The sequence below is a fragment of the Sorex araneus genome, chromosome 1 (genome assembly GCF_027595985.1).
Source record: "Sorex araneus isolate mSorAra2 chromosome 1, mSorAra2.pri, whole genome shotgun sequence".
Classification (NCBI taxonomy): domain Eukaryota; kingdom Metazoa; phylum Chordata; class Mammalia; order Eulipotyphla; family Soricidae; genus Sorex; species Sorex araneus.
In genome coordinates, this window is record NC_073302.1 from 369,370,816 (window position 1) to 369,394,015 (window position 23,200).

Consider the following 23,200-nt stretch of genomic DNA (forward strand, 5'->3'; position numbering starts at 1 on the left):
CTGCTTGTGGTACCTGCCTGGGGCATGGAGGAGGTGCCAGGGGTATGATAGGAAAGAGCATAGCCAGGTATAGCCCCAGTTTCTATATAATTCTCACATTTAGAATATATAGTTTTTGCTTTAAAAATTTTGGACATGCTGGAGTGATAGCACAGCGGGTAGGGTGTTTGCCTTGCACGCGGCTGACCCGGGTTCGATTCCCAGCATCCCATAAGGTCTCCCAGCACTGCCAGAAGTAATTCCTGGGTGCAGAGCCAGGAATAACCCCTGTGCATTGCTGGGTGTGACATGAAAAGAAAAAAAAATTGGGGGCTTGGCATGGGAGCAATAGTACAGCGGGTAGGGTGCTTGCCTTGCATGCAGCTGGCGTGGGTTTGATTCCCGGCACCACACATGGTCCCCTAGCCCACCAGGAGTAAGCCCTGAGCATCATCGGGTGTGGCCCATGAAACAGAAAAAAAGAAAAAAAAATTTGCCTAAGGGCTGGAAACAATACAGCAGGTAGGGCACTTGCTTTGCATGCCAGAGGCCCTGGGTTCAGTCCCCAGCACTGCCAAAAGTGAATCCTGAGCACCAAGCTGGGAAGAGCCTCCAAACCCTGGCAGATGTACCCCCCCTTAAAAAATAATAGTTAAAAAAAAGGGGGGGAGCTTGGGGCCAGAGAGATAGCACAGTGGGCAGGGCGCTTGCCTTGCATGCGGCTGCCCCAGGTCCAGGTTCTGGAGCCCCATATGATCCTATTGAGTCCACCAAGAATGATGCCTGATTACTGCTGACTGCGGCCCAACACACAAAAATTGGTGGGCTGAGCAATATGTAACCCACAGAAGAGCAGGCTTGACAGAGTGTTTGGTGGGTCAGACTAGGTTAGAGGCTCCTCTCAAGCCGTGATGGTGGTGGAGAAAGGACACTGGTGGAGGGATGGGTGCTCGAACATCGTATGAGGGAAACACAAGTATGATTTACAGTAAGTAAGTGTAAATCTCTTACTGTACCCTCATGGTGATTCACTAATTAAAAAAATAAAAAAATAAAATTTAAAAAAAAAAGAAGGCGGCCCTATGTCATTCTGCACCGTTTTATAGATAAATGATGGGACTCATCACCTGTGTCTCTGGTGGCAGCAAGCTATTTCAGACTGAAGCCAGGGTTTTTACTTTTGTTTTTTGGGTCACACCTGACGATGCACAGGGGTTACTCCTGGCTCTGCACTCAGGAATTACTCCTGGCAGTGCTCAGGGAACCATATGGGATGCTGGGATTCGAACCTGGGTTGGCCGCGTGCAAGGCAGATGCCCTACTCGCTGTGCTATTGCTCCAGCCCCAGCCAGGGTTTTTAAACCCAGAGACTTCAGCATGGAAAGCCTGCAGCCTGCTGGCACCAAGCTGGAGCCCCATCATGGTCCGGGCTTGTTGCCTTTGGCCGCCGTGGGAAATGGGCCGTGCCTCTCTCATGGTGCCCGCACTTGACCATCCGCCGCCTCCTCTTCCTCCACAGGGCAACACTTGCCACCAGTGCCGTCAGAAAACCATCGATACCAAGACGGTGTGTCGGAACCAGGGCTGCGGTGGCGTGCGCGGGCAGTTCTGTGGGCCGTGCCTGCGGAACCGCTACGGGGAAGACGTGAGGTCTGCGCTGCTGGACCCGGTAGGAATGCAGGGTCACTACGGCTCCTCCGGGGCTGCAGCGCTCTCCCCACCCTGCATCTTACCAAAGTGGGGCTCCTCCTAGGGCCAGCAGGGGAGAAGCGCTGTTTTCCGGCTTCACACACTCCTGGTCCACAGATAGGCGCCTCTGGGTTACCATCACCGTATAATGGCACTCCTCTTGCGTGTGAGGCATTTAACTTGACACAGTAGGTCTGTCAGGTGCCCCTGACTCCCTCTGTAAGGAGGTAACAGTGACCTTGAACCTGGACATTCTGCTCTCAACCTCTGCAATGTCACCTGCCTTAGAACAGGTGGAGGTGACTAAGAGGCTGCTCAGGTTAAGTGACAGTAGAGCATGCCAGAGTGAGATTCCATACCTAGGGTTTCTCACTCAAGGTCTGGAGGCGCCGAAAGCCAGGGCCAACTTCTCTGAATAGCATGAACCAGTTCTGAGACCAGCTTCCTCTCACCACTGCCTCCACAGAGGGGATAACAGGTCTTTCTAGCCTTACTCAAAAGAGGGCGGGGGTGGGGCAACTTGCTGATCCAGCTTAAGGTGACAGGAACTCTGGTTTTCTCAAGGTTGATGGGGCCCCCAGCCGGAATTGAGCCTGTGGCTCACTTGGAAACGTGCCCCCTTCCTCCCCTCCCCTCCCTACCCCTCCCCCAGGACTGGATGTGTCCCCCTTGCCGTGGCATTTGCAACTGCAGCTACTGTCGGAGGCGCGACGGCCGCTGTGCCACTGGGATCCTCATTCACCTGGCCAAATTCTACGGTTATAATAACGTGAAAGAGTATCTGGAGAGGTAAGTCTGAGAGGCCCAACCTGGAGGTGGTCACCCACGGTCAAGAAATTCCTCCAGGGTTAGAGTGCTGGGCCCCTCATGCAGGACAACTGGAAGGAATGTCCTGGGTGACTCCATGTCCCACTTGGAGTCACCCCTGACCCAACGCCCCCAGGTCCTGGTAGTTCAGCCTCTGGCTAGAATTCCTTCCTGGGGCCACTTGGTCACTGGTCTCATCTCTTCTCAGCTTACAGAAGCAACTGGTAGAGGACAACTGAGGACCGGCCACTTCAGCAGGGAGAGAACACGCCATACCGTTTGTGCCTGAGATTTCGTGCAGGTTTCTTTCCCGCCCCCCTCCAGGAAGCCTTTGTAGTACTACTACTCTCTAGAAGCTGTTGATACGCATGTAGATGCTTATAAAGATTTCTCAGGAAGTCCGCACCGCAGAGTCTCTCTGCAGACCTGTAGACACAGACCTGTTTTAATATTGAAATGTTAAAAGCAGATGATTAAAATGCACAGTTCCAATGTATAGGAGGTAAAGTGGGTTTCCGAGAAAGCATTGTGTAAACAAAACAAGCTCTTGCCTTTGAACACTGGTTAATTATATTTGTTGCCTTGATCTTTTTTATATCCCGCACAGCGAATCTGGGCCCAGTTTCTACTGAGGGATCCTCTGTCCCCTTTCATTTCTCCTCTGACCAGCCAGGGACCACGTAGTCTCAGTCACCTAGTTTCACCTGAAGAATGTCCCCCTAAGCGCGTTAACCAAGTGCAATTAACCAGAGAACTTGAACATGCTTAGAGTTTTTATTTTTACTAAAACTTGAACTAAAAGTGGATGTTTGGGAGCCTGGAGGGGCCCCCGGAGTGCCGCCTCTTTGTTCTGGAGTTGTCTGCTGCTTTGTTTGTTCGAAAAGTTCCCTGGGCAGGGCTGCTGCCCCCTCCAGGGTGAGGAGTCCTGGGAAAAGCTGAAAATCTACGTGGAGATTCCAAATAGATTTTCTACACCTTCCCCCAATCCTCCTTCTTTAAGGTTAATGTTTGGGGGAAAAAACACTATGCCCACTTTAGTGCCATAAGCCGGGGTCTCTGTGTATTATCCGTGTGAGAGGGTGCGTGTAGAGGACCTCGCGTGTCCGGCTCAGGCCTGCAGCAACAGCGCCACGCCTGCCAGCACCCATCTGGCTGGCTTCTCTTTGCTCTTCAGCCTGAAGGTCCAGACGTAGTTGGGTCCCCTGGTCTTGGTTCTGTACACAGGGCACTCGTAGGTGTTCTTGGTCTCCTGCCTGTCCACGGGGATGGCTCTGGTGAAGATGACGGGCATCGGGGCCGTCAGCTCCTTGAGGCGGGCCTCCACGATGGTGCCCGCCTGCGCGTCCCACCGGGCACCTGGAGCAGAGGGTTCAGCATTGGTACTGAGTTCACTGTTGCTGGCAATAAATGTTCCTATTTTGTCACACTTCTGGTCAGTGGCTTCCTTACGAGCTGTCCAGCACAGCTCTCCGCGCCTGTCGCTAAAGCTTAGACTCTTATCTCTGAAAAGTATTAACAAAGAGCAGAGACCAGCACAGCAAACAGCTTGATGCTGGAGCTGCAATTTGTGTTTCTCACCATCTGATGGTGTCATTAATAGTGCCAAACTAAAGGGCAATAAGAAATTTGGGTTGACAGTAACCATTTCCCACGGGCCATCCCAGTGCAAGTCGCCGGTGGTAATGCACCTGCGCCAACGTGGTAAACTTAAGAATCCATACCACCTGATTCAGGACTCGTTTCACAACACCTGCACGGTAGGTAACCTGCAACCATCTGAACAGTGCCTGTGGACAAGGAGTATCCTGGCCGACTAGGATAGCAGTTTGCACGCTTGCCCCCGGCTGACCCATCTGAAAAGGATCACAGATCTCCCCACCTACTTTCCCCATTAGAGTTATGTGTGCAGTGGCATCTGCAATGGCTCAGGGAAATCTCAGAGTAAAAGCTCAGAATGGGGCTGGAGTAGGTGGGACCTACTAACATGCAGCTGGTGCCTGGTATCCCATTTGGTACCCTGAGCATTGCTGGGTGTGGTACTCCTGCCCCTTAGATTGAAGTAGCAGTTGTGTAATAAAGTATAGAAGGAAAATTTGATGGCGGAGTCAAAGGCCACTCCTGGTGATACTTGGTCAACAAGGCTGGCGGTTGAATGCTGGAGCCACACCAAACAATGCTTGGTATACCTTGTGTGGTGCTTAGGATGCCAGTTGTCCCGTGTTCTAGCCCCCATTAAAAAGGAGCTAAGTGTAAGTTTTAAATTCACAAAAGGCACATGAGAAAATGCTCTACATCATTAATCAGGGAGATGCAGATCAAAACAACAATGAGATATCATCTCACACCACAGAGACTGGCACACATCCAAAAGAACAAAAGCAACCGGTGTTGGCGCGGATGTGGGGAGAAAGGGACTCTCCTTCACTGCTGGTGGGAATGCCGACTGGTTCAGCCCTTTTGGAAAACAATATGGACGATTCTCAAAAAATTAGAAATAGAGCTCCCATTTGACCCAGCAATACCACTCCTAGGAATATATCCCAGAGAGGCAAAAAGGTATAGTAGAAATGACATCTGCATTTCTATGTTCATTGCAGCACTGTTCACAATAGCCAAAATCTGGAAAAAACTGGAGTGCCCAAAAACAGATGACTGGTTAAAGAAACTTTGGTACATCTACACAGTGGAATACTATGCAGCTGTTAGAAAGGATGAAGTCATGAAATTTGCATATAGGCAGATCAACATGGAAAGTATCACGTTAAGTGAAATGAGTCAGAAAGAGGGAGACAGACATAGAAAGATCGCATTCATCTGTGGAATATAAAGTAACAGAATGGGAGACTAACACCCAAGAGTAGTAGAGATAAGGACCAGGATGTCTGCCCCACAGCTTGGAAACTGGCCTCACATGCTGGGGGAAAAGGCAGCTGAGATAGAGAAGGGAACACCAAGTAGAGGATGTTGGGAGGACCCACTCGGGTTGAAAGTTGTGTGCTGAGAGTAGACCATAGACAGAACATGATGGCCACTCAATACCTCTGTTGCAAAGTACAACACCCAAAAGGAGAGAGAACAAAAGGGAATGCCCTGTCGCAGAGGCAGGGTGGGGTGGTGGGAGGGATACTGGGAACATTGGTGGAGGGATGTAAATAATCACTGTATGACTGAAATGCAAACATGAACGCTCATGAGTTTGTAACTATCTTGCGATGATTCAGTAATAAAAAAAATCCACACCTACAGCTGCTATGTTTAAACGACAGCCTGCCCTAAAATGTGGTTTGTACTAACACACAGCCTTGCATTGAAACTTGGAGAGAGCAGGAAGAGAGTAACATCACCAGCTAATGCTAAGAAATGGCCTAGGCAGAGGACATAGACATTACCAAGCCGAACATGGTCCTGAGCAAGGAGGTCCGGGGTGGGGACTCTTACCTTCCATGAGGAGCCCGTGGAGATACGCGCCTTCCCTCGGGGGGTGGCCATAGTCTTCCCTTGTCTTCTTGGTAACGTCGACAGTCAAGCACATTTTATCCAGTGGCCACTCATTTTTTCGAGCCGTGGTCTGCATGATTGCTTTGAGGAATGGAGTTAGTTGGACACAGGTTCTTAATTAAAGGCCTGCTGTGGCCCCGTAAGTTAGTCGCAGGGCCCGTAAGCAGTGAGTGGTGGGGGAGTCCTGCTGGCAGATCTCATGTAGTGGTGCAGTGTAAGGACCAGCGGGTGCTGGAGTGCAGGGGGTGACAGGGCCATCCCAGCAGTGCTTGTCGGCTTTGAGAGCCACACTCAGCCATGCTCAGAGGACCCATGTGGGGTTGGGAATTAGAACTGGGTCAGGCACATGCCAGGCATGTACCTAACTCTGCTCTACCATTTCCCCACCTCATTTTGGTTCATTATTTTTGTTTGGTTTTTGAGCCATACCCCGTAATGCTCATGGGGTCACTCCGGGCTCTGCACTCAGGAGTTATTCCTGGCGGTGCTCAGGGTACCACATATGGTGCTGGGAAGCCAACCCAGGCACCTGTCCTGCCCACTGTACTATTGCTTTGGCAAGTTTGCACGTGGCTGCACTAGAGTCAGGTCTCTACAGGTAACACTACAGACTCTACAGACCTTCCTGTGGCAACACCAAAACAGTTCTAAAGCAGGGACACTGATTGGGACCACACAGTCTTGGGGTTCACTTTGCCCTACCATGGCAGAGTGCAGCTGCGGAATGCGCCACTGGTGGCCCTTGACAGAGAAAGTTTATTCCAGGGACCCATGTACCAGCTCCTTCTACTCACCCGTCAAGAAGGACTGAGGGTTGAAGAACCCAGAAAGCCAGACCACAGCTGGGAGTGCGAGGTCTTGCGTCCAAGTCTCAAGTTCACGGCATCGTAGCAGGAGGTCATTGAACCTGGGGAGTAGAAGGCAGGAAGCTGTGAGCTTGCTTTCCAGGAACAGACGGCTTCCCACGGGATGATGAGGTGGGGGGACAGTGGAGGGTCAGCTCACTGATAGCCAGTGAAAGGGTTAGCTGCTGGTTTTGCAGAAGTTCTCCACTTGCGGGGGAAGGTTTTATTTTTCTCCTGTTGAGCTTTTAGGTCCCACAACTATTATACCGTGAGGGACTAGGAGCCCTGGGGGATGGACAAAATCCATCTCCATCTGGTTTTATTTCCTCCTTCCCTGGGATATGTGTTGCTAAGTGGGGGATGGGAGGGCTGTGTGTGAGTGGGGGAAGAGACTGTGCTGTCCAATAGTGGACAGTGTCCAATGCTGACAGTCCGTAGGCGCCCCATGGGCAGTCATTACCTGAAGGGAAACCACAAGCCCCCCTCCACCGCACACCTGCGCTTGAGATCCTCCAGCCTCTGCCCTGGCTCTCTAATTTGCGTCACAGTTGGCCCTGCAGTTGGCCTAGGCGGAAGCTGGCTCAGGGAGGCTAAGGAAAATGAAATCTGCCCCAAATTGCAAAGGAGGGCTGCAGGGAAGGGCAAACGGGGAGCTCAGCCCCTCTTGCACCCCCCAGCGTGAAAGCCACAGAAGTCAGAGTGCTGGCACTGAGGGGGAGCAGGGGTCCCGATGAACCCGCGCTTCAGAGAGCACAGCCCAGAGTAGCTGGCTGAGGGGGAAGGAATGCCGCCAGCTCCCCAGCCTGCCTCACCCAAGGGAAGGTCCGGAGAACTCGGAATGTGGCCCTGTGCACTTCCACATTCCTTGAGATGGCTGCTGTGAGGAAAACATACGTGGTTTTGCAGAGGAGGTAATGCAGAGGAGCAGCGAGGACCCTCTGTGACGCGAACAGGACAAAGAGGACAAACTGGCACGGGCAGACTTGGACCTCACAGTGCTGCTACGGGAGGCGGCGGCACTTTGCAACCTGCTTGCATTTTCATTTTATGAAAACAAAAGCTTTGGTTTTGTTTTGGGTTGGGGCACCACATTTTGCTCTGCTCAGGGCTTCGGGTCTTCAGGGCTTCAGCTATGCTCAGGGATCACTCCCGGTATGCTTGCGGGTATGCGGGGGGAGCAATATGGGGTGCCAGGATCAAACCTGGGTCAGCCGTATGCAAGGCAAATGCCCTGCCTGCTGTACTACCATTCCGGCCCCTAGAAGCATGTGTGTTTGATTTTTGTAGTTTTAACGAAGCCCCACTCGTATGAAAAAGATTGTGGGGGTGAGAGAGATGGTACAGAGGTTATGGCACTGATTTTGCAGGAGTCCCACCAGGGTTTAACATCTGGCACCCTGTGGGTCACTGAGCACAGCTAGGAGTAAGCCCTGAATACAAGGCTGTGGTTATAAAGAAGCCCTGCAGCCATCTCATAACCATTGCCCCGTAAGCAACACAATTCTACAATTCCGACATCCCAGTAGGAGAACAAAAACTTAGATGGGAAAGTAACAGAGACTCTAACTCCGCTCAATAACAACATTCACACAGAAGAATGGCAACAGACAAGGACTTCATGTCCCATGGTGAGATACAACCATTTTCACAAATTTTCTTTTGCTGAAGTATTTTTTGATAATTCCATTAGCCATTTAGTTGTAACAAACAATAGAAAATGAATTATTTTGTACCTGCTGAGTGGACAGGCCTGGGGAGTGAGGGGGGTTGGGAAAATGGGGACAACGGTGAAGGGAAGGTCACTGGTGGTGGGGGTTGGTGCTGGAATATTGCATGCCTGTAACATAGGCATCGTGAACAACTTTGTAAACTATGGTGTTTAAAGAGAAAAATGGTGAAACGTAACGAGAGTATGGTTAGAGGTGAAAGAAAAGAAAGAATGAGGGGGATGGAGAGACAGTACAGTGGGTGAGGCACTTGCCCCGTACATGGCCAACCCAGGTTTGATCCCAGCTCCCCAGCTCCTGATCTCCTGAGACATCAGGAGTGATCCCTGAGCGCAGAGCAGAAAAATTAAATTCTACACGTGAAAGCGGAAAAAAAAAGGGGAAATGTGAAAGAAAAAAACAATGAGACATAAAAATGAAATAATTCTAGAAAATTTCTATAATGTGTTCAACAAGAAAGTCTGACACAGGACAGTCAATACCAAGATCTTGAAATTGCCTCTAGGGTCCTTTGATGGACAGGAAGGATAGGAAACCTTTCACGAAGGACTTTCATAAGCAGGAAAGTTACTGCAGCTTCTAGGTCTGCAGTACCGTATTGGAACAGATGACAGAGATGCCCTACAGAGTCCAGTTATGACCTGCCCCACTGACCTCTTGCATAGAGTTTAGGTTGTCCATAGGACGTCAAAAATTGTCCACAAATCCAGCAAATAGGAAGGTTGATAAAGCAACGAAGGAGACTTACGGATGTGAGCACAAGACTTAGTAAGGGGGGCTGGAGAGAGTATAGTGGGAAGGGCATTTGCATGTAGCCAACCTGGGTTTGGTCCCTGGCACCTAACACATGGTCCCTTAAGCACCATCAGGAGTTATCCCTGAGCACAGAGCTATAAGTAAGCTCTGACCATGGCCCAAAAACAACACCCCTGCCCCCCCAAAAAAACCACACCTATGTGTCAGGTTATATGAGAGAAAAGTATTCAAAAAAAAACAGTTATAGGGGCTGGAGCGATAGCACAGCGGGTAGGGCGTTTGCCTTGCTTGCACTTGGCCAACCCAGGTTTGATTCCCAGCATCCAATATGGTCCCCCAGCACTGCCAGGAGTAATTCCTGGTGCAGAGCCAGGAGTAACCCCTGTGCACTGCTGGGTGTGACTCAAAAAGCTAAAACAAACAAACAAACAAACGCAGTTATAAAACTTGGTCAGAGGATGCCCTACCTGGCACATTTAAACAACAGTGAGTTGGAAAAGCGTGGACAATGAAATTTTAAAAAATGAGTTGGGGAGGTCTGGAGGCATAGTACAGCAGGTTGGGGTTTGCTTTGAACGCAGCTGACCCAGATTTGAATCCTGGCACCACATATGGTCCCTGAGCCTGCTGGGGGTGATTCCTGAGTGCACAGCCAGGAGTAAACCCTGAGCATCGCCCTAAGCCATGACCCCAAAACCCAACCCTCCCCCGACCTAAAACAGGGAAAGTCCATGGTGAGGGTTAAAGAGGTAAGTGGTGGTTTTGTGTGTGGGACCCCTGAGTTTGGTCCCCGGTGCCACAGGTGCCCCAAGCACCAGTGGGTATGGACAACATGATGGGAAATTAGCAGATTGGAGCTGAAGAGAAAGTGAAGATTACTTAGAATTAACTTGGAATTACAGAGAGAGACGGATGGAAAATGGGAGCACTGAGGTGGAGGACTACTCTGAAGACAGGTAACAGAATGAGAATTAAGAACTTCTCAGTGGCATCAAAGGGTCTGCTCACATCTACAATGGCACATAGTGCCAGGGAATGTGCCCCTAAGTAAAAAGAGCTCTGTAAAGTAAGGTAAAGAGGAGAACCTCTAGGACTTCTGGAGAGAACAGACCACGTGTGACACAGGACAGGTGCACGACAGTAAATGCAGACAGTGAGCGACGACAGTGGACTCAGAACACTGGAGAGCTGAGGCAAAGTCATGGTGCTCTAGAGTTCTGCACATGGGCAGTGTGGGGACGAGAATACCGCCACTCTGCTACAGCCAGACACCAAATCCCCGGCTGTGTGTTTTTCTAGTAAAGAGGTAGAGGTGGGCAAAGCAAACAAGCCCAGAATGCAATGCGAAAACGTAACTGAATTAAAATATATTTTGAGTTGTTAAAGCAAAAAATAATGATGTTGACCATAAAAATGCTATTGTTCATTATAAAGCTGAAGAACAATTCAAGAAAATAGGCTGGGAACCAAACCAACAGTTAAGGAAGACAAATGGGTTGCAAAAATGAAATGGTGGAAATAGGTCTCAAGTTAGTGTTGATCTAAAATTGAAACACAGGGGCCAGATAACTTGGCATGTATAATGTGTGAGGCCCTGGGTTTAGTCCCTGGTACCACACAAAAAAGGAAAAAACTATCAAAATAAAATTCCCTTTTTCACTGTTCACATTTTTGTTTGGGAGCTACAACCAGTAGTGCTCAGGGCTCAGTCCTGGCTCTGGGCACAGGGATCACTCCCGACAGTGCTCAGGGGCCCCTATAGGGTGCTGGGGATTGAACCAGGTCAAGCACCTTACCCCTGTACTGTATCTGGGCATTAAATACTTTGTTTTGTTTTGGGGCCACACCAGGTGGTGCTCAGGGCATACTCCTGGCTCTGTGCTCAGGGATCACTCAGGGATCCTAATGGGATCTGGGAATAGAACCCTGGGTCAGCTGGATGGAAGACAAGCACCTTACCCTGGTACTATCTCCAGCTCCTTTATCATTTTTTTAAATTGGGAATATAAAATACAAATTTGAATATTCATGGCATTAACAGCTTTTTGAAATTCAAGTAAAAGACTTGTTTCTGAAGGCACTTATCACCTCTTGGTCTTCGTTTCTGTTGACACACATTCCATCTGCAAACACCTGGGGCTGCGTGCAGGGAGTGGGGCGGAGGGGATACTGTGTCATCTGGAGTTCTTAGTGGGACCTTGTGTGGAAGGATTAGCTCAGGGAGGCTTAGGGAATTCGTGGGAGGAAGTTGGAGGAAGAACTAGAACAGACACAGGGGCTGAATCTGAATCTTGCTCTAACTCTGACTTTAAGTCATCCCTGCCCTTTGCACCAAGGAAATCTCCAGTGGAACTGGGGGCAGTTTGCCCTCTTGTGGCCTGAGCACCATCACAAACCATTGACTCTGTGGCCCTCAGGAGGCCAAATTCAACACAGCAGGTCAGTCTCGAGGGGGTAACCGGCAGATGGACTCACCACTGTGCCAGGCCGTATGTGGACGGATATGCCAGTTTGCTCCAAGAGTCCGGGACTGCATCATAACCCAGTGAGGCCTGCTGGGCTTCCAGGTCAGGGGACAAGGTCAGCTCCCCCTGGAGTTGAAAGAGAAAGCCTCAGTTTCCCCTTTCCTGCTTGGGGTCCATTTTAGCTGACAACTTTACATGTTCAGCATTCTGCAAAGTCCTGGACTCTTGAGTAGTTTACACTTTCCCAAGACCAGAAATTCTGCCCCTGCAGACCTTGGGCTCACAGACCAAGGGAGAATGAGGTCCAAACCAAGGTACCTGGTAAAAAACATAACCTAGTAGTTCTGAATTAGAAACCAGCACCCCCCCCCCCCAACCCCAGCCTAAGTGGGAATGCGAGCTGCTCATCTTACCGTAACAAGAAATACAGGCCCTAAGTTAACAAGACATCTCTAGAAAACAGGAATACTGATTGTTTGGTAACACATAGACCCAGTTTTCCTATAACCCCCACCCAATCAAGCCATTCTTAGTCCTGCCCTAAGTTCCTCCCCCTGCTGGGGAGTTGTTTTCTCTTCTGCTTTCCAATAAACTTTTCTATTTTTCTGACTCTGAACATCTTCATGGGCTGGAGCAATAACACAGCGGGTAGGGGTTTGCCTTGCACATGGCCAACCCGGGTTCGATTCCTCCCTCCCTCTCGGAGAGCCCAGCAAGCTACCGAGAGAATCCTGCCTGCACAGCAGAGCCTGGCAAGCTACCCGTGGCGTATTTGATATGCCAAAAACAGCAACAACAAGTCTCACAATGGAGATGTTACTGGTGCCCGCTTGAGCAAATCGATGAGCAATGGGATGACAGTGAACATCTTCATTACTCAGTATTTTCAATCTTGAATATGTTGAAGATCCCAGGAACCATGGACGGACACAGAGCCACGAGCGCTCCTACATCAAGGGGCTCGGATGGCTACACGGTGACTGTCTGCCCCGAGGCAAAGCCATGCCAGTCCCCACTGGGAAACGTACCTTCAAACCAAGGTCTAATTGTTGGAGCGATACTCGGACTTCCCGAAGGAGAATGTTCATTCTCTCACATTCTTGGAAGCACACAAGAATGTAGGGACTTCTGCTGGGATTTTTCTGCATTATCTCTGCCATGTTGAATTCTTCTGGAAGTTTCTCCAAAATGTCATCCAAGACATTCTTAACCTTACAGACACATACATATGAGAAAGAGAGAGAGAGAGAGAGAGAGAGAGAGAGAGAGAGAGAGAGAGAGAGAGAGAGAGAGAGAGAGAGATTTAGAATCTTCTGATTTCATGTTTGGTCACTATGAATATATACTTTTAAGTGTCATAATATAGCTGCCAGAAACAGCTGCTAACATTAAAAAGGTATGCACAGAGCAGCACTGCCAGCCCTCTGCCCTCCGTAAAGACCCCAGCCTAGTCTGGGAGGAGTAGCTACTCCTGACAGTTTATGCAATGCTCAGGGAAGGTAAGAACTCACCAGCTAACGTAATCAGAGGAAACAACCTCGACTGTGGTATTGCATTTTTGCCTTCTATACTCTGCTCAGACTGGAGCGATAGCACAGCGAGTAGGGTATTTGCTTTGCACGTGGCTGACCCAGGTTCAATTCCTCCATCCCTCTTGGAGAGCCCGGCAAGCTACCAAGAGTATCCCGCCTGCACAGCAGAGCCTGGCAAGCTACCCGTGGCGTATTCGATATGCCAAAAGCAGTAATGACAAGTCTCACAACGGAGACGTTACTGATGCCGCTCGAGCAAATTGATGCGCAATGTGATGACAGTGCTACAGTGCTACATACTCTGCTCCTGGAAAATGCCATTCAAGATGCCCCAGGCACCAAGGAGGCCCTTGAGTGTGAGCGATTCTGGTGGCTTATGCTGCCTTCCTGACTATCCTACAACTTTGGGGTCAGTTTAGATCTTCATTCTCAGCGGCCTGAAGATCACTCTTCTATAGTTGTTGTGTTGAAAAAATAATCTTTATGGATGTTGTGACTGAGTACATAATCTGTATTCCATGCAAGTTCGGGGGAATCTAACATACACCACCTCCGCCCAGCCCCCAGATCAGCATACAGATTGTAGAGCAGCACCTGCTTTCCAGGTTTATGCTGTATTCCTGCTCTCCTTGATTTTTCAAATTACTGCCTGTGGTTTTTTTGGGGTGGGGAGGGACCACCCGCTTCACTTCAGTGCTTAGAGATCAGTCCTGACAGGGGTTCGGGGACCATTTGGGGTGCTGCGGATTGTATCTGGGTCAGCCACATGCAAGGCCAATGCTTTACTCGCTGTCTTATCACTCCAGCCCCACTGCCTTAAGATTCTGATCACAAACTTGCAAATTGCTTGGCACCTGGCCTCTCTGGGCACCTTTGCCTCTCTGGGATGTGGAGGTATCTTATCTCATTTGTTGTGCATTCTCTAGTTCTTTGTTGCAAAGGATGAGGCTCCTTAACCAGACGAGAGCATGAAACGGAGTGAAGATAGTTTCTTCAAAAAATGGTGCTGAGGAAACTGGATAACCACATGCAAAAATAATCAAAGCTAGATCCATATCTCACACCCTACATAAATGTCAATTCAAAATGGGCCAATGATCTTGAGATCTGACCAAAAGCCATAAAGTACATTGAAGAAAGTATAGGCAGAATGCTCCAAGATTTGGACCTCAAAAGTATATTCAATAATCTGATACCAGTGGCAAAGGTAATAGAATATAAAATAAACTATACCAAATTAAAGAGTTTCTGCATGGTGAAAGCAACACAGACTAAAAATAAAAGACAGCAAACTGGGAAAAAATATTTGCACTCAACATGTTAGATAAAGGGTTGATGTCCAGGAGATATCCAGTCAACAACAACAACAACAACAACAACAGAAATTCAAAAACCTTGTCAAAGAATGTGAAGGGTGGAAGGATAATGTAGTAGTACAGTAGGGAGGGCATTTACTTTCTCTGTGGCTGGCCCAGGTTCAATTTTGGACACCACATATGATTCCCCAAACTCTGCCAGGAGCAATTCCTGAGCACAAAGCCAAGAGTAATCCCTAAGCACTGTTGGATATGGTTCAAATCCCCTCTCCCTCAAAAGAAATAATTTTAAAAAATAAGAAGAGAAAATGAACAGACACTTCTCAGAGGAAGACATGGATGGCCAGGAGGCACATGAAAAAAGATGCTCAGCATCACTTATAATTAGGGAAATCCAAATCAAGACAAAAATTAGATACCATCTCACATCAATGGGAATGGCACATCTCAAAAATAATGGGAACAATCTGTTGGTGGGGATGTATGAAAAAGGAACTCCCATCCATTGCTGGTGGGAATGTTGCCTGGGACAACTCTGTGGAAAACAGTTTAGCAAACTAAAAACTGAGCTGCCATATGATCGCACAGTTCCACTTTTGGGCATCCACCCAAATACAACACATTCAAAAAGAACATGATGCCATAATTCACTGTAGCAGTTAGTCCAACAGCTAACCACAGAATCAACCTAGGTGTCCAATGATAATGGATTATGCGAATGTGGTATATATACATGATGGAATACTACACAGCTATGAGGAATGATGAAATCATGCAAGTTGCATCAACCTGGTCAGAACTGGAAGATTTGTTGAGTGAAGTAAACCAGAAGATGGACAAATGGGATGATCTCATTTATTGGGGCATATAGAATAACTGGGTGAGGAAAGGTAGTGTAGTAAAGGCAAATGCCTAGATCAGTCTTGACCCAGAGTACAGGGAAGAGAAGGACAATGAGAGAAAGAACCTGAGGGGGAAGGAAGAAGAAGAGAAAGGGAAGCTACAGGGGAACCCGGGTCAGGGGCCTTAGGTATACTGGTGATGTGGGAGAGTGCTACAGCTATATATGCAAAGCTCAGACTCAACAACACTGAAAACCTGAGATCACAACGACAACCACAGAACTTTAAAATGTGCCTGTCAAGGTGGCAAGTGGAGGGATGGGGGAGGGCAGAGATGTGGGGCAAGAGGGAGCATGGGAACTCTGGTGAAAGGAAGATGACATTGGTGGTGGGACTGATGCTGGAATACTGTATGCATAAGACTGTATCACTGTATCACTGTCATCCCGTTGCTCATCAATTTGTTTGAGCGGGCACCAGTAATGTCTCTCATTGAGAGACTTGTTACTGTTTTTGGCATATCCAATATGCACGGGTAGCTTGCCAGGCTCTCCGAGAGGGGCAGAGGAATCAAACTCGGGTCTACGTGAAAGGTGAATGCCCAACTGCTGTGCAGTTGTAGTAGTAGTGCAATAGGGAGGGCATTTACTTTCTGTGCGGCAGGCCCAGGTTCAATTTTGGACACCACATATGATTCCCCAAACTCCGCCAGAGCAATTCCTGAGCTCCAGCCCATGCGTAAGACTCACCATCAATAACTTTGTAAATCAAGGCTCTTTAAAAAGGAAAAAAAATAAAGTCAAACATTTAACAACAATAACAACCCCCTAATTTGCTTCACACAAGCACAAAGAAATGACTCAAACTTTTGTTACAAGAAGTAAAAGACTGGGGCTGGACAATAGAACAGGTTGGGCATCTGCCATTCATGTATCCACCCGATTCCATCCCAGATATCTCATATGGTCCCGTGAACCCACCAGGAGTGATCTCTGAGCACAGAGCTAGGAGTATAACCTGTTCTACCATACACAAAAAAGATAGGAAATAAAAGGCTGTTCAAAGATAATATAGAAAGTTCCAGGGACCTCACTTATAATTAGATTTAATGGTGAACGTGTGTCAATAGCCTGAACTCTTGTCAGTCAGATCCTGATGAATAATTTTGACAGAAAAATGAGTGCCAGTTTATTTGGAGAAGTTAGTTATTGATATTTTAAATTAAGTAGAAGCCAAATTTTAATCCAGTGGTAAAAATTGTATTATATGCCCATTTCTCACACCTCTATTCTAGGACATTTGATACCTTTAAAAGAATAATAATGCTGTTGGATTCCTGGTACCAAAGAAAAAGAATACTGTAATAAAACCAGTCTTCCAACACAATGTGAAAATGACACCATAATGAAGTGATAGAGCTAAAAATACATTGAGGGTAAAAGGCAGCCACAGATTTGGAGAGGGTATTTGCAATATATACATCTTACGAAGAATTCACATAGAGGGGGAGGGGGAGGTGCAGGAGAAAGAGATGCATCAGCAAGAAAACAAATGGCGTCCTAATTACTTGCTCAAGTAGCTAGAACATGTACTTTACATGAACACACGGCCACATGTATATGGAAAGGTGCCCAGTATTATTCCTCAATGAAAGACAACAAAGTCAAAACCAAGGAGCAGGAATATAGCTCAGTGTGTTAAAGTGCATGATTAGCCTGTGGGAGGCTTGGGGTTGATGCCTTAAACCCCACCGCTCACCAGAACTGTTGGGTGACACCCAAGAACTGAGCTGGGATTAGCCCCCTTCCCTGCTGGATGTGGCCCTAAACCAACAACAGAAGATTGTGAAAACATGAACTATCATTTCCCCTACACAAAATACACAAAGGGAGAGGACAAACTCACATACACAATTTGTGGAGTGTAACTGGTGCAAACACTTTGGAAAACAGAGTGTGCACTAAAGCTCCACGTTCTGTCCTATGATTCAGCAACTCCATTTCTGGCGCTAGAGAAATGAGCACTAGGAGAGGATTACTTGGGAAAGCTAACCTTTGTCAGTTGACAAAAGGCTACAAGAATGGCTGCGGCTGAGCTATTCATAAAAATGAAAACCCAGAGTCAACCCAGACATCTGTCCTCTGTTTGGTGGTGAAAAATTAGATATTCCTATAATAGAATACCAAACAAAAGTCAACCAGTGGTACATGCAACAGCATGAATTAACCTCACAACATGATATGGAGCAAAAGGAGCTGGGCATCAGTGGGTACATACTATAGAGTCTATATGTGTATTGAGGTTCAAACATGAAGCTAATCCAGTGATAGTTGTGACAGAGTGCAGAGTGATGTCTAAGCTGGAAGTGAGTATATGTTACTTTCGGAGTATTAGAAATGCTTCAATTTTGATCTGTGTGTGGCTTATAGGGGTACATACAAAGATAGAGTTTTGTGCAGTTTGTCTTTTTTTTTTTTGGCTTTTTGGGTCACACCTGGCGATGTACAGGTGTTACTCCTGGCTCATGCACTCAGGAATGAACTCCTAGTGGTGCTCAGGGGACCATATGGGATGCTGGGAATGGAACCCGGGTCGGCCGAGTGCAAGGCAAACGCCCTACCCGCTGTGCTATTGCTCCAGCCCCAGTTTTGTGCAGTTGGATCCAAGATTAATGCACTTCACCACACATACACTATCATGCTTCAACGGAAGGAAAGACCGTCTGTCTACCTTTTCTTCAGTGGACTGCCCCAGCTCCTCACTGCCGAGTGCGTTCCTGGGCTGCATCTCCAGTAACGTACGGAACAGAGTGTTGGACATCACTGTGAGGAATTCGATTTCAGCGTTTGGGTGGAGGCCGTAGAGGGTGGGGCTTTCTGGAGGAAGCCTCTCCTCTATGTACTGGTGATAGCCCAGATAATCCAGATTCGGTGGGGCTGCAAAGCCGGGGGCCAGCTGAAGCTCATCTTCAATCTTGGATCACAAAGGAAAAGTCTGTTAATCCAAATCTACAGGAGCACCAGGCATTGTTTCCTATATGCTTGAAGAACACTTTGCTGAAGAAGGTTCCAGCACAGAACTGGGTCAGTAGCAGGCTTCCCTACCCCTTCCCCCAGCGAGTCATTCTTTGTTGATGGCAGCAGTCGTCTGGGAGGACTCCAGGAAACACAGACAAAGCCACAGATTCTGTTCCGAAGTACCTGCTTTCTGAAGAACAGGTTCTGTCCTTCACAGTATTTCTTTAAACTATTTTATATGTGGTGCATAGGAATACAAGATAATTATATGTGCATCTGCTGAAAAATGTATGTGTGTAAGAGTATGCAAAGGACACTTTACAGGGCAGTATATACTGAGCATTAAAGTAATGCTAGGATAGAATCAGTGTTGCTCATCTCAAGATCCCCAAGTCCCCAAGACATTTCTAGCATCCAGCAGTATTCAATGCCTGGTGCCCAGGGAATGAAAATCTGGAACAATCTTGCATTTCTGCAGTCCTCTTACTTCACTGAGCTGGGGAAGAAGGCTGACAGTCATTCTGGAGGCAACAATACCAAATCTTTTCAACATTCCAACGTAATTCTTCAAAGCATAATGAAAAGCATTTATGGGTCTGACTCTCCTAAACAGTCATAGTCAATCAAATGCTTATCATTTTCTAGTAAACTTGAATAATTTCAGATTTTTTCTTGGATTGTTTTTCTTTTTCATTTTCAGAGGCACATATTTTGTTTTTTTCAGTCTCTTGTGTAAATTCGTTCTATATGTATTTAATGTTATTTTCTAAAACTATCACCTATGCAGCTATTTTATGCCTAGGTTTTCTCAATAATTTTCTTAAAAGTGACTTTTTTCCCTCTATGATTGGATATGCTTTGTCACACATACCTCCTATACCCCAACATGAAAGGAAACCTATCCTCTCTGTCATTTGGAGATAGTCACTATTCATTATCTCCTGCAATAAAATATGTGCTGGTCATGAATGTCCCCCTAGCCCTGGGGTGAGAACCACTCTTATGGCCTAGTCTAACGGTCTAGGGGCTCCCGGTCTAATACAAACAGGACAAGTATGATTTTTTGTTTGTTTGGGGGCCTTCTGGGCTGTACTCAGGGTCTATTCCTGGCTTGTGGCTCAGGGAATCACTCCAGGTGGGTTCTGGGGACCATATGGAATGCTGGGGATCAAACCTGGGTCAGATGTGGGCCAGGCAGGTGCTTTTTCTACTGTGCTATTTTCTGGTCCTACATGTGTGATTTTCTACAGCCACTCCAGCTCCAGTCTACAGCCCCAGACTGGTGGAAAGCCTACATGCTCAGACATGACCTCATTTGCTGTCTGTATCCCAAAAGGCATATACAATAATCATGGCCAGAGAGTGAGCACAGGGTGATAAGCTGCTTGTCCATTCGGTCAACCTGGATTTATTTCCTGGCACTACATATGGTTTTCTGAGCACAGGACCAAGAGTGATCTCTGAGCACAGTCAGGTGTTGCCCTCAACACACACACACACACACACACACACACACACGAGTAATATCTAGATGAGTGAAAAATCTAGAACATTCTATGATTTGGTGACATGAAAAATTCAGTAACCTGAGCACAATTTTCTTGCGCATGTATCCAGTTGAGTGAAACATCTAGAATATTACATGACTTGAATGACACCGATTTCACAGTCCTCAAAATCAAAAGAACTATGTTCTGTATAGGGGACTCTTCATGCTGACTCAGTGTCCTGGGGAAATTATCACGCCTAGGTCCCTTCTCTAGACAATGAATTAACATCATCACTTCTGTAAAATCCCAGGGTTACTGAAAAGACCCTGTACTCCGATTCTGGTTCCAGAAGTCTGGGCTGCCACCCAAGATTCTGCACTTTGAACAAATGCCCACGCCCTCTTGAAGGTGGGCCAGACTAACTCACAAATGTTCAAGAATCTGCAGTGATAGCATTCAAGAATGTTCTACACAGCACAAAACTAATTTTATAAATGTTTACCAAGATTTTCTCCACAGTCAAATAAAATAGCTTACCAGAGAAGGATTCATGAATTCTTCTAAATATGCCCGGCACAGTTTGCGATCCCAATCATCTGTGATGTGGCCCCCATACATGATTTCACCAAAGAGGTAACGCAGGTCTTCCCAAGGGACCTGGGTAGGGGATAGGACATCAAGCAGTTTACTTCAGGGCCCAAGACATCTGCTTCAGAACAGCCCACCCGTACTTCAGGCTCTCTCTGTACCCCTGGGACGAGTGCTTCAAGCCCTGTTCCACAGACTATTTAAAATAGGCTCAGAAAGTAAGTTCCTGCAATGAATTCCTTGGGAGAATTCTTCTTTATGTATTTTAGCATGATGAAGTAAAAATCCACCTGTTTCTTGAATTTTAATGCTAAATGGAGTTAATTATTCCTAAAACATGCTATGCAAATCATTTACATATTTAAAATTCCCATCCAAAAATGATGGAGGGATGTGGGGTCCCAGGGCCTTTAAGGTCTGACGTTTTCATAATTCAATTTATAGCAGATTTCTTGATATTACTGTTGTGTGAATATTCTTTTGGCCGGGGGCACTGAGATAGGAGTCGTGAGAGAAATGAGATTTGCTGAGAGGCTCCTTGCTCGCTCTGGCAGAGAAGTGGCGAAGAAGCGTCCCATTACCTCTTATTTACTATCCTACGTACACACATCTAATGCACTCAGTACAGAGAAATCATTAACGGGGAAAGGGGGTTATAGGAGGGACATTGAGACATCAAGGCTACATTGTTCTGTCACTCTGCAAGCCCAGTGGTTGCAGCCTTCAGAGAGGAATGCAAGGCCAAGCAGCCTGGCACCATGAGCTACAGCCCCTTGCACCTGCAGTGATAAGGGAATGTGAGAGACTGTCTGCATTCCAAAGCTGAGCTGGTTAGGGATCTCTGAGAAAGGGAAGATTGCTTCTATGTAATACTAAGAGCAAAAAGGCAGCCAAAGGAAGAGATGTTAACCCTGTCCAGACCAGTCTGGACTCACAAGTCATGGCTCACCCATATTTATGGGGTCTGTGTCCCTGCTTGCTTGCAGGTCAGTCTCCATGGGCTCATCCTAACAGTTACAGTTGGGCACCAACATATTACATTGGGAAGATATCCACTGTAACTTGACTTTGGGCTGTATTAGTATTTCATCACCTTCCTGAAGTCCTAACAAACCAATTCTCTTGCCCCCAACTGGTTTTGGGGGCTCTATCCCTTGCATGATTTTGGGGCTCGTCCCGGGCATGATTCTTCTCAGCTGGCAACTAAGGACCATTCACTGTTTCAGTCCAGGAGTCACAGTAGCTCCTCTTTACTTGGCCCAGCAGGGTTTGAAGCCTCCCGTTAGCTTCCTCTGGGTTTGCAAAACATGCCAGTTTGCGATGAAGCCTTTCCAGACAGGAACCTTTATACCCCCGGGGGCAGTCCATTGCCTCCCAACAGTTCAAGTAAAAACTTAATTATAGCCTTCCTGTGCTGTGCGATGTGACAGAAGTAAAATGGCTTCAACTACTCCCTGTACTTGCTACAGATTTATTCCAACTTGAATAAATGAACCTCAAACTTAAATCAGTTTGATGGCAATGAAAAGCGCGGGGGAACTGAGACAGCTGCAGCTGATTCTCAGCCACCTTGTGGAACCCCTTCCACGAAACTGATGTGAAACTGGCTTCATTGTTTGCTCCCCTCCGAAATTACATTCAATGTCTGCTTTATTTATTTTTGTGGGCCACACCTAGTAGTACTCAGGGGTATCTCCTGGCTCTGCACTCCTGGCGGGCTGGAAGTGAGGGAGAGGTGTTGGAGATTCAACTCAGGTAAACTGGGTGCAAGGCAAGTAACTTACATGGTGAATTACCAGTCCAGCCCTTCCTGTTTTACATATTAGTACTCAATTTGCATCTCCCTCAAGAGTTTAATCCAATTGGGATCTGTTCTTTACGATGACTGGTTCTTTTTCTCCAAATTCTTGGCTTTTTTTCTTTTTTCATTGAAAAGAGTACAGTACAGGGGCTGGAGAGATGGCACAGCGGGTGGGGCGTTTGCCTTGCACGCGGCCAACCCGGGTTCAAATCCCAGCATCCCATAGGGTCCCCTGAGCACGGCCAGGGGTAATTCCTGAGTGCAGAGCCAGGAGTAACCCCTGTGCATCGCCAGGTGTGACCCAAAAAGCAAAAAAAAAAAAAAAAAAAAAAAAGTACAGTACAACCAAACTACTATAAATCCTCAAATCCTGGGAACTGGTTTTGTGATAGATGGGGTATGACTCCAGCCAAGATGAGAGGGGTGGCAGGGCCAAACTCTAAGGCTGTGTTCCTCCTGGAACAGCATTGGGGAGCCACAGGACAATCAAATGGTGTAGGCGTATCACAGGATGCGATAGTTGGACAGGGAAACATGTGATGACTCTCTTCTTTCTATTTCTACCTCAGTTATGTCCAGGGTGCAGCTGAAAGAGGTGTCAGCCTTGTGTGACAATTTCTCTCCAGAATGCATAATAATGCTATATGCAGAATTTTATTTTATTTGGGCATTAGGAGCCTTCACTTGGCAGTGCTCAGGGCTTACTCCGGCTCTGCATCAGGGGCCACTCCTGGTGGAGCTTGGGGGTGTCATATGCAGTGCTGGGGACTGAACCCAGGTTGACCTCATACTGTACTGAAAATTAGTCCCAAGTGTTTAATCTTTTTAAACTGGAGGACAGCACTTTC

General features: G+C 47.4%; 2 protein-coding genes across 3 annotated transcripts in view; one reads left to right on the forward strand and one right to left on the reverse strand.

The window, feature by feature from the left end:
* The window catches only part of CDCA7L (cell division cycle associated 7 like), a 35,298-nt gene extending 31,736 nt beyond the window's left edge, over window positions 1-3,562 (forward strand). The window contains exons 8-10 of one of the 2 annotated variants that reach the window (XM_055120228.1): window positions 1,499-1,648; window positions 2,321-2,457; window positions 2,684-3,562. In XM_055120228.1, coding sequence (XP_054976203.1) covers window positions 1,499-1,648; window positions 2,321-2,457; window positions 2,684-2,714 — 318 coding nt within the window. In that variant the 3' untranslated portion in view covers window positions 2,715-3,562. The remainder of the gene's footprint in view (window positions 1-1,498; window positions 1,649-2,320; window positions 2,458-2,683) is intronic. The other variant, XM_055120219.1, reaches the window with a different exon arrangement.
* Window positions 3,563-3,583: 21 nt separating this feature from the next.
* The window catches only part of DNAH11 (dynein axonemal heavy chain 11), a 323,685-nt gene continuing 304,068 nt past the window's right edge, over window positions 3,584-23,200 (reverse strand). The window contains exons 76-82 of the mRNA XM_004604267.2: window positions 20,501-20,620; window positions 18,187-18,429; window positions 12,795-12,977; window positions 11,777-11,892; window positions 6,768-6,880; window positions 5,914-6,054; window positions 3,584-3,831 (exon numbers count right to left, since the gene is read on the reverse strand). Coding sequence (XP_004604324.2) covers window positions 3,584-3,831; window positions 5,914-6,054; window positions 6,768-6,880; window positions 11,777-11,892; window positions 12,795-12,977; window positions 18,187-18,429; window positions 20,501-20,620 — 1,164 coding nt within the window. The remainder of the gene's footprint in view (window positions 3,832-5,913; window positions 6,055-6,767; window positions 6,881-11,776; window positions 11,893-12,794; window positions 12,978-18,186; window positions 18,430-20,500; window positions 20,621-23,200) is intronic.